At 42.7% G+C, this 12500-nt stretch overlaps 3 protein-coding genes across 4 annotated transcripts in view; 2 read left to right on the forward strand and 1 right to left on the reverse strand.

Moving 5' to 3' along the window:
- cavin2b (caveolae associated protein 2b) overlaps positions 1-7950 on the forward strand; it is a 9992-nt gene extending 2042 nt beyond the window's left edge. The window contains exons 2-6 of the mRNA XM_084347646.1: positions 1338-1478; positions 2705-2806; positions 4280-4546; positions 4620-4772; positions 6509-7950. Coding sequence (XP_084203772.1) covers positions 1338-1478; positions 2705-2806; positions 4280-4546; positions 4620-4772; positions 6509-6874 — 1029 coding nt within the window. The 3' untranslated portion in view covers positions 6875-7950. The remainder of the gene's footprint in view (positions 1-1337; positions 1479-2704; positions 2807-4279; positions 4547-4619; positions 4773-6508) is intronic.
- Positions 7951-9141: 1191 nt separating this feature from the next.
- Positions 9142-11716, forward strand: ebpl (EBP like). The gene is made up of 4 exons (XM_084346896.1): positions 9142-9476; positions 10001-10070; positions 10281-10419; positions 11163-11716. Exons 1-4 carry the CDS (start codon positions 9300-9302, stop codon positions 11410-11412), a joined length of 636 nt encoding a protein of 211 aa, XP_084203022.1. The 5' UTR covers positions 9142-9299; the 3' UTR covers positions 11413-11716.
- A 124-nt stretch (positions 11717-11840) lies between these two features.
- The window catches only part of arl11 (ADP-ribosylation factor-like 11), a 5849-nt gene continuing 5189 nt past the window's right edge, over positions 11841-12500 (reverse strand). For both annotated transcript variants that reach the window (XM_084346899.1, XM_084346898.1), the window contains 2 exons: positions 12368-12500; positions 11841-12181 (listed from right to left, as the gene is read on the reverse strand). The exon at positions 12368-12500 is cut by the window's right edge and continues 45 nt beyond it. In XM_084346899.1, coding sequence (XP_084203025.1) covers positions 12053-12181; positions 12368-12500 — 262 coding nt within the window. In that variant the 3' untranslated portion in view covers positions 11841-12052. The remainder of the gene's footprint in view (positions 12182-12367) is intronic.

The following is a 12500-nucleotide window of genomic DNA, read 5'->3' on the forward strand; positions in this document are numbered from 1 at the left end:
GAAACTACATGAGAAACTACAAAAAACTACATAAGACACTACAGAAAAACTACATGAGAAACTACAGAAGCACTACAGAAAAACACAAGAAATTACAGAAAAACTACATGAGAAACTACAGAAAAAACAGAAAAACTACATTAGAAACTACAGAAAAAACACAGAAAAACTACATGAGAAACTACAGAAAAAACTCAGAAAAACTACATGAGAAACTACAGAAAAAACTCAGAAAAACTACATGAGAAACTACAGAAAAAACAGAGAAACTACAGGAAAAACTACAAAAAACTACATAAGACACTACAGAAAAACTACATGAGAAACTACAGAAGCACTACAGAAAAACACAAGAAATTACAGAAAAACTACATGAGAAACTACAGAAAAAACAGAAAAACTACATTAGAAACTACAGAAAAAACACAGAAAAACTACATGAGAAACTACAGAAAAAAACACAGAAAAACTACAGACAAACTACAGAAAAAACACAAACTACAGAAAAAACACAGACAAACTAAATGAGAAACTACAGACAAACTACAGAAAAAACAGAAAAACTACATGAGAAACTACAGAAAAAACAGAGAAAAACTACATGAGAAACTGCAGACAAACTACAGAAAAAACACAGAAAAAATACACGAGAAACTACAGACAAACTACAGAAAAAACAGAGAAACTACATGAGAAACTACAGAAAAAACACAGAAAAACTACATGAGAAACTACAGACAAACTACAGAAAAAACACAGAACAACTACATGAGAAACTACATGAGAATCGACAGAAAAAACACAGAAAAACTACATGAGAAACTACAGACAAACTACAGAAAAAACAGAAAAACTACATAAGAAACTACAGACAAACTACAGAAAAAACACAGAAAAACTACATGAGAAACTACAGACAAACTACAGAAAACTACATGAGAAACTACAGAAAAAACACAGACAAACTACAGAAAAAACAGACAAACTACATGAGAACGTACAGAAAACACTGTGGACAAACAGTGTAAAACATTGTGTTACACTGAGGTGTAATCACTGTCGCCTGGTGCACAGAGGTCAAAGAAGCAGCTGTAAAAGATCTCCAGACTGAATCACTTCATCCAGCCTCGTTAGTCAGCAGAGGGCTGAACAGGATGTTTAAACCTCTCATGAGCCCTTGTGTGAATCATGAGTGTGTGTTAGCATTAGCATCATCCAGCTAGATGGTTAGCAGTTAGCTCTCCAGCTATAGTTCTTCTACAGATTAAAGATTCATTTAAAGTAGCTGACTGGTTGACACCAGGGGTTCTCAACTGATATCTGATTGGCTGTTTCAGGTGCACCAGGTGGAGATGGAGGGCGTGGTCAGAGGGATCCAGGCTGACATGACCAAACTGTCCAAGAGCCACAGCCACACCTCCAACACAGTCAGCAAGCTGCTGGACAAGAGCCGCAAGCTGTCCGTCACCATGAAGGAGGTAAACGTGGTGGTGACATCACCTGTCATCACGTGACTGAGCTCACCTGTCACCTGTCATCACGTGACTGAGCTCACCTGTCACCTGTCATCACGTGACTGAGCTCACCTGTCATCACATGAGCTCACCTGTCATCACGTGACTGAGCTCACCTGTCACCTGTCAGATACATTTAGGGCCAATTCCAATTCCTATCTTAACCCTGAATCTTAACCCTCAAGCTCAACCCTGAATCTTAACTGGCCCTCAAAACCGAGTGTTGAGGTTATTTTGTCACTTAGAAATGGGACGCCCCTTAAATCCAGATACGTCTTCAGACTGTGGGGGGCAGAATAACGCGAAAGCTGCGTCCAGTCTGTCAACTCAAAAAAAGAAGAAGAACGCATTTATTTTATTTATTTTATTATTTATTTATTTATTTGCAATTGTCACCGTGCATTATGTGTTATCAAGCCACAAATGACTCACTCCCAGAGCTTTTTAGGAGCCTGCTTGCTCTTTAAAAAAGCTCGCTCGTTGTTGGCCCTGAAATGAATCAGGGCCCGCGTTGTCTCTGTAGTCCCTGTAATGAAACAAGGATAACATTAACGTTAGTTTATTATTGTTTTTATATATATATATATATATATATTTGCACTGCTAACCCTGTAAGCCACAAACGCAGCTGTCATTGACGGGTCCATCAGATCCGTTTGTCAGTTATTAGCTTAGGTTATTACGGTATTATTTGTTTTGCAGCCTATCAGTTAGTTATAAGATGATACTCATACAAATAATCTGTATAAATACCACAACCACGGACATATGCAGCTGAAAGTTACTGCACACCACGGCTTATTGAAAAGTAAACGATAGCAAACGATGGCTTGTCCGCACCGGCCGGCTATTGACAAAAGATCATAAAATAAAAAAAAGTTTTGCAACAATGATGTAAGTAATCCAGTAATACTAACATTTGTAGCTTACTCGCTTTGCTGCTTTCGGCACCATCTTTGTCCGGTCAAAATACGCAATGCATTCTGGGTAGCACTTACTCCCAAGGGTGGTCTCGGAAAATCTCAATATTGAGGGCTATACAGCCCTTAAACTTGCCCCTCAACTTAATTTTTCTGAGAATTGGGACAGCACTTGCACTAGCGGGAGCGCACATTTTTGAGATTGAGTTTTAAGATTGAGGGTTAAGCGAGGAGACTCTCTCTCACCCTTAGACGCTGCTGTTTCTGCAGGTTCGTGATAAGATGGAGCGTCAAGGCGTCCAGGTGAAGAAGCTGGAGGCTAACCACGCCCACCTGATCAACAGGAACAACTTCAGGGTCCTCATCTTCCAGGTACGTGTGACCTTTTCAGAGGTCAGAGGTACGTTTAGTCCCTGCTCGTCCATTCTGAAGTCCTGGTCCAGGTCCAGGACTCCAGGTGCTCTGACAGACTCTAGACCAGCGTTGGGTATAGTTACTTTGGAAAGTAGTTAATTAGTTACAACGTTACCATCAATTAAAAGTAATCAGTTACATTACAGCGTAACGCGTTAGAGTACTCATGCGTTACCAAAAATTAAAAGCCGTTTGCAGCGCCTGGCACATGCTGCAACTTAACTGACACACACACAGCCTCCTTTAAATGCACCGAGAAGTCGTGACAATGATGAATAACGTCAGTCACCCAACCAAATTAACTCTGCAGGATAACAATAACAGGAAAGACTGACCGCCTCCTCAGCAGGCTTTGCTACCAGGGTGATAGAGTGGTGGTCGACAGAAGCTTTTCACCAACGCAGAGTGCATTTTACCGTTAGATTGTTCTTGTCCTTTTCGCTGGCGATTAGAAAATAATGTGCGTACTTCCACGATGCAAAAGCTGTCCTCTCTGCCATCCTGCCGGGGTTCGAAAACACTCACACTCACACTCACACACACTCACACACACTCACACACACACACAGGTTACGTAGGTGAGCAGCAGGGCACAGACGCATCACAGCGCTGCGCCTCCGCTGACACATCCGCAGGTGGCACAGTACTGTCTGACACAAAGCAGGCTGCAGTCGGGATCTTCTCTCCTTATCCGGAGAAATTCTTAAAATAACGGATTACTTTTTTAAAAAAATAACGAAGTTGCTGATTGCTTGATGCACGAAACTAACACGTTACGTTACACATTACACGAAAAAAGTAATTAGAGTACTCTACGTGTTACTTTGTAACGCGTTACCCACAACACTGCTCTAGACTGGATGCAGAGTGGATCCAGTCCAGACTGGATCAGTACAGTGAGACATTCATTCTCTGTGTGTTGGTGGTTTCACTGTGTGACCTTATTTGGTCATCAGCTACTGCAGGAATTGAAGAGGAAAAACTTTATATAAAACAAACAGAGAGACAGACAGACACAGAGAGAGAGACAGACAGACAGACAGAGAGACAGACAGTATCAGTGTGTGTTAGTGTGTGTTTTCTGTCCTCCCTAAAATTCCCAGCATTCCTCACTGGGTGTGGTTCTTCGTCAGCTCTTGTCAGACACTATATGGACAAAAGTATGTGGACAGCCTCGTCACTTCTCTCAGGGAGAGAAAATGAAAGCTGACAGAATAACATCAGTGTCACAGCTGAATCGTCTGCTTAGGGTTAGGGTTAGTCTTTCATAACTTAATCAGTGAACCTGATCTATTAATTCATAGACTGATGGTGGTGGTGAGGTCCCCTCCAGGTTCCTGTAAAAGTGCTCATCCTGAGGAGGTGAGGTTCTTGTACAGGTGCTCCTCTTGAGGAGGTGAGGTTCCTGACGTTGTCCTGGTCTCTCCTCAGGAGGAGAATGAGATCCCCTCCAGTGTTTTCATCAAGGACCCTCCTCCGTTCCCTCGGGATGAGATCTTAGAAGAAGGCGATGAGTCCGCACCAGGCATAGTCGATGGCAACCGTTCCCAGGAGGGCGGGTTCCACTGCATTGACCTATCATCTGACGAGGACGTCGGGCTGGAGGCGGAGCAAGAAGAGGATGACATGTGGCCTCATGACCTGGAGAACATGGAGAAGTCCAGAGCTGAGAAACTGAAACGTTCCAGTCTGAAGAAGGTAAGAGCCACAGACAGACAGACAGACAGACAGGTATTCAGACAGACAGGTGTAACTGACTGTACCTGTGCAGGTGGACAGTCTGAAGAAGGCGTTCTCCAGGCAGAACATCGAGAAGAAGATGACAAAGATCGGAACAAAGATTGTTTCTCAGGAGCAGCGAGAGAAGATCAAACAGAGAACGTCCAGCCTGAAGGTTTCCCCTCTGACCTTCAGCATCAGGAAGGTATCTGAAGTTCCTCTAACTTTCTTCAGACATTTTCTAAAGGTTCCTCATCTTTCACCTTGGGTTAACACTGAATTTCCTTAAAGGTTCCCCTCATACCTTCCTTAATGTACCATATGTTTCTGTATTACCTGTACCTGTCAGGTTCTACTAACACTCCCTCTAAAGCTCCTGTCAGGTTCCAATAAGGTTCCCTCTAAAGCTCCTGTCAGGTTCTAATAACATTCCCACTAAAGCTCCTGTCAGGTTCCAATAAGGTTCCCTCTAAAGCTCCTGTCAGGTTCTAATAACATTCCCACTAAAGCTCCTGTCAGGTTCTAATAACATTCCCACTAAAGCTCCTGTCAGGTTCCAATAAGGTTCCCTCTAAAGCTCCTGTCAGGTTCTAATAACATTCCCACTAAAGCTCCTGTCAGGTTCCAATAAGGTTCCCTCTAAAGCTCCTGTCAGGTTCTTCTAACATTCCCAATAAAGTTCCTGTCAGGTTCTAATAACATTCCCACTAAAGCTCCTGTCAGGTTCCAATAAGGTTCCCTCTAAAGCTCCTGTCAGGTTCTAATAACATTCCCAATAAAGTTCCTGTCAGGTTCTAATAACATTCCCACTAAAGCTCCTGTCAGGTTCCAATAAGGTTCCCTCTAAAGCTCCTGTCAGGTTCTAATAACATTCCCAATAAAGTTCCTGTCAGGTTCTAATAACATTCCCACTAAAGCTCCTGTCAGGTTCCAATAAGGTTCCCTCTAAAGCTCCTGTCAGGTTCTAATAACATTCCCAATAAAGTTCCTGTCAGGTTCTAATAACATTCCCACTAAAGCTCCTGTCAGGTTCCAATAAGGTTCCCTCTAAAGCTCCTGTCAGGTTCTAATAACATTCCCAATAAAGTTCATGTCAGGTTCTAATAACATTCCCACTAAAGCTCCTGTCAGGTTCCAATAAGGTTCCCTCTAAAGCTCCTGTCAGGTTCTAATAACATTCCCACTAAAGCTCCTGTCAGGTTCCAATAAGGTTCCCTCTAAAGCTCCTGTCAGGTTCTAATAACATTCCCAATAAAGTTCCTGTCAGGTTCTAATAACATTCCCACTAAAGCTCCTGTCAGGTTCCAATAAGGTTCCCTCTAAAGCTCCTGTCAGGTTCTAATAACATTCCCAATAAAGTTCATGTCAGGTTCTAATAACATTCCCACTAAAGCTCCTGTCAGGTTCCAATAAGGTTCCCTCTAAAGCTCCTGTCAGGTTCTAATAACATTCCCACTAAAGCTCCTGTCAGGTTCCAATAAGGTTCCCTCTAAAGCTCCTGTCAGGTTCCAATAAGGTTCCCTCTAAAGCTCCTGTCAGGTTCTTCTAACATTCCCTCTAAGGATCCTGTCAGGTTCTATTAACACTCCAACTAAAGCTCCTGTCAGGTTCTTCTAACATTCCCAATAAAGTTTTCTCCCGATTTCCCTGAGATTTCCTTAATGTTCCTCTAATGTTTACATAACATTTTCCAAAGGAACCATCTGAGCTTCCAGGGTTCCAGCACTCCAGTTTAGTTAACCCAATGGTCCCCCAATGCTCCCTTCATTTTCCAGACCCAAGTGTTACCACCCCAAGCTTCATGAACTATAGCTCCAAAGTTCTCCCATGAATCCATCTGGTTCCACTCAGATTTGCTATATGTTCTTCCAAGGTTCCCCAAACATTCCCTAACATCGATACAAAGTTTTGCTGAGTTTGTCTGTTGTCATCTGTTCTCAGCCTCGCAGCAGCTCCGACTCTCAGCCCCCCGAAGCCTCCGACCAGCCCGGGGAGCCGGTCAGTGCCGAGGCTGACGTCCAGCTCTCCCCGCTGGGCAGCACTCAACAGGAAGTCCCCTTCACAGAGGTCCATGCCCAGCTAGCTCCAGCCGAGCATGAGGAGAAAGAGGACGAGGAGCTAAAGGAGGAGGTGAAGGAGGACGAGGTAAAAGAGGATGAAGAGGAGGAGGAGCAGAGGAGAGGTGAGGAAGTGGAGGCAGATCTGTCGGTGGTTTCAGAGGGAGTCAGTCAGGAGTACGCTCTTTCCTGCACCTTACCTCAGGAGGAGAGAGGAGCAGAGAGAGGAGCAGAGGAGGAGGAGACCTAGACACTCGTTAATATTCAGATTCATGGAGTTAACAGTAAAACAGATCTGAGCAGATGATTAAAGGCGCAGTTCCACACGTTCCTGAGAGCTCAGACTGACAGTTACAGTACATGTGGAACTGTTCCTTTAAAGATGACTGATGTCCACACACACACACACACACACACACACACACACACACACACACACACATACACAAATGCACACACACACGCACACGCACACGCACACACACACACACACACACACACACAGTTCAGACCTGCTCTTTCTCGTAAAAATGAGTTTTAGGTCAAAGTTTGAATGAAGTTGAAGAATTTTAACTTTTAATTCTTCAGCTGATCTGAAAACCTAAAACCTCCAAACAAGAGATTCAGCGTCTTTACTGGAGAACATTTATTTTTATGTTAAACGTTCTTTTAAGTTTCCTTTAAATGTTTAAGCTTCTTCTACAACGATATAAACATAACTAATGATCAATAACCTTACAGTAACACTTCTATCAGTGGAACCCAACCGAAAGTCTGAACCTGTTGATCATCCTGACGAGGTTCTCACACAGAACTCTGGATTACTGAGGGAAACATGGTGCTAAACAGAACCCTGACAACACAAACATTCCTCTGGTGTTGTTCTCCCTGATACACTTCCAGAAAGTTTTAAATGTTCCACTTTATTCCTCTAACAAGTTCCTCTGAGGTTCCTCTAAGATTCACCTAGTTCCTCTGGTTCCTCCAAGGTTCCCCTAAGATCCCCATATGATTCTTTAAACATTCCACCTGGGAGCCACCATTTCTTCATTGATTATGATGTTTGATTTCCAGTGATCAATAAGTGATCAGCTTAGATCAACAGTCTTTGAATTAACCCCACTGACGTATTAATAAGTGTAACAGTGACGTGAAACTGATCAAACACTTTGATAAAGTTGCTGTTTTTCTTTGTTTTTCTTGTTTTTGAACAAAAATAGAAATGTTCTGCTGCCAAAGATCACTTCCTGTTTGACTTCTGTTACCTGTCAGTCATCTGACAGGTGTGTGACATTCACCTGAACAATAAAGTCCAGTGTAACCACCTCTCCGTGTCCTGCCTGTCATTGGAGCTTTGTTGCTGAGTTTGGACTGTTGGTCGTTGTAATGCAGTTATTATCATCATTGTTATCATTATTGTTGTTATTGTTATTGTTATTGTTATTGTTGATGTGTCAGCAGCAGGTTGAAGCTGTCCACAGGCTACAGGCTCAAGTATTTGTGCAACATGAATACATTTACTTCACAGTGTTCCTCGGTTCTGCTCACACAGCTGAGTGTTTACAACAAACCATCATGTTTTATTTAAAATCTGAAACAGAGATTTATGATTATAATAGGTTTAATTTAAAGAATAATAATAATAACTATAATTATTATTATCATATTTGTAATAATAATCCTAATAATTTGAATATGCTTCATACTTTATAATAATATGTTGTATATTTATAGTAATGATATGTTTAATCTTTACAATAACATTATATTATGAATTATTATCTGAGGTGTTGACTCAGCTGTCAGAATAATCTTTCAGTGTTGATGACCTGATGCACAGTGTGTGTTTCAGGATCAATAACTACTCAGATCTTTAGAGTAGATCAACAACTCCCCTCAGTGTGAGTGTGTCGCCTCCTGCTGGACGATCACTGACTCTTCTTCTGCTTCAGTAATATTTGACTGTATGTAATCTGATTAGAATAAAACTGATTATTAATAATCATTTTTCTCAGCAGGTGAGTTACTTCAGAAGAAAATGTTTTATATTTTTACTTTTCTACTTTATTCTGTTGTTTATTTATTGGTGTAAAACTTTGTTGTTGTTAATGTTTGAAGTCACTTGTGTGACTAAAGTACATGTTTTAGTTTATTATTATTATTATTATTATTATTATTATCATCATAACTATACAAACTAGGAACCGAAAGTTCTTTTTAAAAAACAGAACCTTTACAGAACCACTTGGTTCTTCACTGAACCTGCTGTAAGACGCTTTAGAGGAACATAGAAGCACTGAGTAATAAAATCTGTAGTTTTCTGAATGAAGTCTGGTTTGACCTTTGACCTCTGCTGTCTCTGTGAAGGGAGGGGGTGGGGCCAGGAGTGGGGTGTTCTCCTCAGGAGCCAATAGGATGCTTCACCGATGGGGCTTGTAACCAATGACCAATAGAATTTCAGAGGGCGTGGCCTGACACGTCACTCCACGTGTGGTGTTCATTCGGGTTAGTACTGCTGAGTCTGAGCACATACTTCTACTTCAGAGAACTACCACAGTACTCCACGTGGTACTTCAGCTTTTCCAGTACTACATCCTGCTGCTCCTCCTGCTCCGCCTCTTCTTCTTCTTCTTCTTCTTCTTCTTCTTCTTCTTCTTCTTCTTCTACTACATCAGATGGACTCAGTGGCGCCCCCAGGACTCTCTCTGGTTTCTGTCCTGTCTCTGTTAGCATGTAGCATCCAGGTATTAGCAGCAGCCCTGCTAGCACTCAGGTATGGTGGGCGGAGCTCTGCAGAGGACAGGTGGATTCTACTGTGGCTCTTCTATGATGTCATCGTCCACCTGACGCTGGTATGACCAATGAGTATGTCAGTTTCATATGTCTTTGTCTTCACTCAGTTATGATTTGGACGTTTTGTCATTGTTTTTGTTTGTTGTTTGTCCTCAGGAGGGTTCGTTTGTCTACATGTCTCTGGTTGTTTATTGTTTGTCCTCAGGAGGGTTCGTTTGTCTACATGTCTCTGGTTGTTTATTGTTTGTCTTCAGGAGGGTCCATTTGTCTACATGTCTCTGGTTGTTTATTGTTTGTCCTCAGGAGGGTCCATTTGTCTACATGTCTCTGGTTGTTTATTGTTTGTTGTTTGTCCTCAAGAGGGTTCGTTTGTCTACATGTCTCTGGTTGTTTATTGTTTATTGTTTGTCCTCAGGAGGGTCCGTTTGTCTACATGTCTCTGGTTGTTTATTGTTTGTTGTTTGTCCTCAAGAGGGTTCGTTTGTCTACATGTCTCTGGTTGTTTATTGTTTGTTGTTTGTCCTCAGGAGGGTTCGTTTGTCTACATGTCTCTGGTTGTTTATTGTTTGTTGTTTGTCCTCAGGAGGGTCCGTTTGTCTACATGTCTCTGGTTGGGACGGTGGAGACGTCGGAGGGTCCGCTGGCTGAACTCTGTGAGTATTTCTACTCTCTGATACTTTGTTCTATACTACACAGTACATCATTAAAGAAGGACATGTTGTACTTTTATTGCACTACATTAATCCGACAGACAGCTGCAGGTACTTTAACTGCCTCTTTCACTACCTGTCTCTCCGCCTGTCTGTCTGTCCACCCGTCTGTCTGTGTCTCCACTGTGTGTCTGTCTGTGTGTCTGTCTGTAGGGAGGGAGTACGGTAAAGCTGACAGTCGTTGGCTGATTTCTGATCCAACGATCGTTTCCATCGAGATTCTGACCGTCGTCCTCGACTCTCTGCTTGCTCTGCTGCTCATACACGCAGTACTGAAGGACAAGTACTACAGGTAATACTGAAGGACAGGTAATACTGAAGGACAGGTACTACAGGTAATACTGAAGGACAGGTACTACAGTTAATACTGAAGGACAGGTACTACAGGTAATACTGAAGGACAGGTAATACTGAAGGACAGGTACTACAGGTAATACTGAAGGACAGGTAATACAGGTAATACTGAAGGACAGGTACTACAGGTAATACTGAAGGACAGGTACTACAAATAATACTGAGGGACAGGTACAACAGGTAATTGTTTGTTTACGGACACGTCCTGTGTTGTTTGTTGTTTGTTTACAGACACTTCCTATATTGTTTGTTTGTTTACAGACACTTCCTGTATTGTATGTTTGTTTACAGACACTTCCTATATTGTTTGTTTACAGACACTTCCTGTATTCTTTGTTTACAGACACTTCCTGTATTGTATGTGTGTTTACAGACACTTCCTATATTGTTTGTTGTTTGTTTACAGACACTTCCTGTATTGTATGTGTGTTTACGGACACTTCCTATATTGTTTGTTGTTTGTTTACAGACACTTCCTGTATTGTTTGTCATTTGTTTGTTTGTTTACAGACACTTCCTGTATTGTTTGTTTACAGACACTTCCTGTATTCTTTGTCATTTGTTTGTTTGTTTACAGACACTTCCTATATTGTATGTGTGTTTACAGACACTTTCTGTATTGTTTGTTGTTTGTTTACAGACACTTCCTGTATTGTTTGTCATTTGTTTGTTTGTTTACAGACACTTGCTGCAGGTGGCTTTGAGCGTGTGTGAGCTGTACGGTGGCTGGATGACCTTCTGTCCTGATTGGCTGATTGGCAGTCCTCACCTGGACACGTCCAGCCGGCTCCACCTGTGGGTCTACCTGGTTTTCTTTAATGGGCTCTGGGTCCTGGTCCCGGGTCTGCTGCTGATCCAGTCCTGGCTCTCTCTGAGGAGACTGCACACACTGAGACCAGACGACCACAACGTAAACAGGAAGAAGATGTAAACTGATGACTGACCGCCTATCAATCAGCGGTATTGATCCTGTCACGTCTACACTGATCGGTGGACGTTCAAAGGGGCGGTTCAGTGACAGAAACCACTGCGATTGATCGATGCATTGATCTCTGAACTGAAGTGAACATTACAACTCATCAGTGATCAATTTTGTCTCCTGATGACTGAAATCGGACGTCCTCGACTTCAGTTCAACACCTCAACTCAAAGTCCTGACACCTTCTCCATCAACGAGTGAAAACATTTAATCCACCTTCAGATTCATTTATTCATCAGAACAAACAAGGCCGACTGTTACCAGGCAGATGTTAAAATACTGCACTCTGATTCGCTGAAAGAAAAACTATGTTTTACTGTAATTTTAACTGTTGAACCAGAAGAAAATCCATGAAACAAACATTTAACCCTCCTCAGAGCTCAATCATCACATCTTTAAGATTTATTATTCAATCTGCACAGGCCGTCACTCAGGATTAATAATTCAAGTCCTCCTCCTCCTCCTGCTCCTGCTCCTGCTCCTCCTGCTCCTCCTGCTCCTCCTCCTCCTGCTCCTGCTCCTGCTCCTTCTGCTCCTCCTGCTCCTCCTGCTCCTCCTCCTGCTCCTGCTCCTCCTCCTGCTCCTCCTCCTCTCAGCTCTTCTTGATCAGTTTGCTGACAGACATGAAGGCCTGTTGGAGGCCAAGTCCCTTCAGAGCGCTGCAGGCCTGAATCTCCCACAGCCGGTCGCTGTAGCTGTTCAGATCCAGCTGCCTGGAGACCTGAGGGGAGGAAGAGGATAGTTTTAGAAGACGAAGAGGAGGAAACAAGAATCAGCTCCTCTCTGCTCTGACTGGGTGTTTTAATATAAAGACGTTCTCTGACTGCAGCCATTTACTTCAGTACTTGGTTTGTCTGGACTGGTCTGTAAGGAGCTGATGTGGAGAACGTGGGTTGAGGTTTCCTACCTCTCGTATGGTCATGGAGTTTGGGAGGTCCTTCTTGTTTGCCAGAACCATCAGAGGAATTCCTCGTAACTTCTCATCACCTAGAACCTTCTTCAGGGCTTTCTGCGCCTCCGGCATCCGGGACGGATCACTG

This window comes from Pagrus pagrus (genome assembly GCF_965226575.1).
Source record: "Pagrus pagrus genome assembly, chromosome: 24".
NCBI classification, from domain to species: Eukaryota; Metazoa; Chordata; class Actinopteri; order Spariformes; family Sparidae; genus Pagrus; species Pagrus pagrus.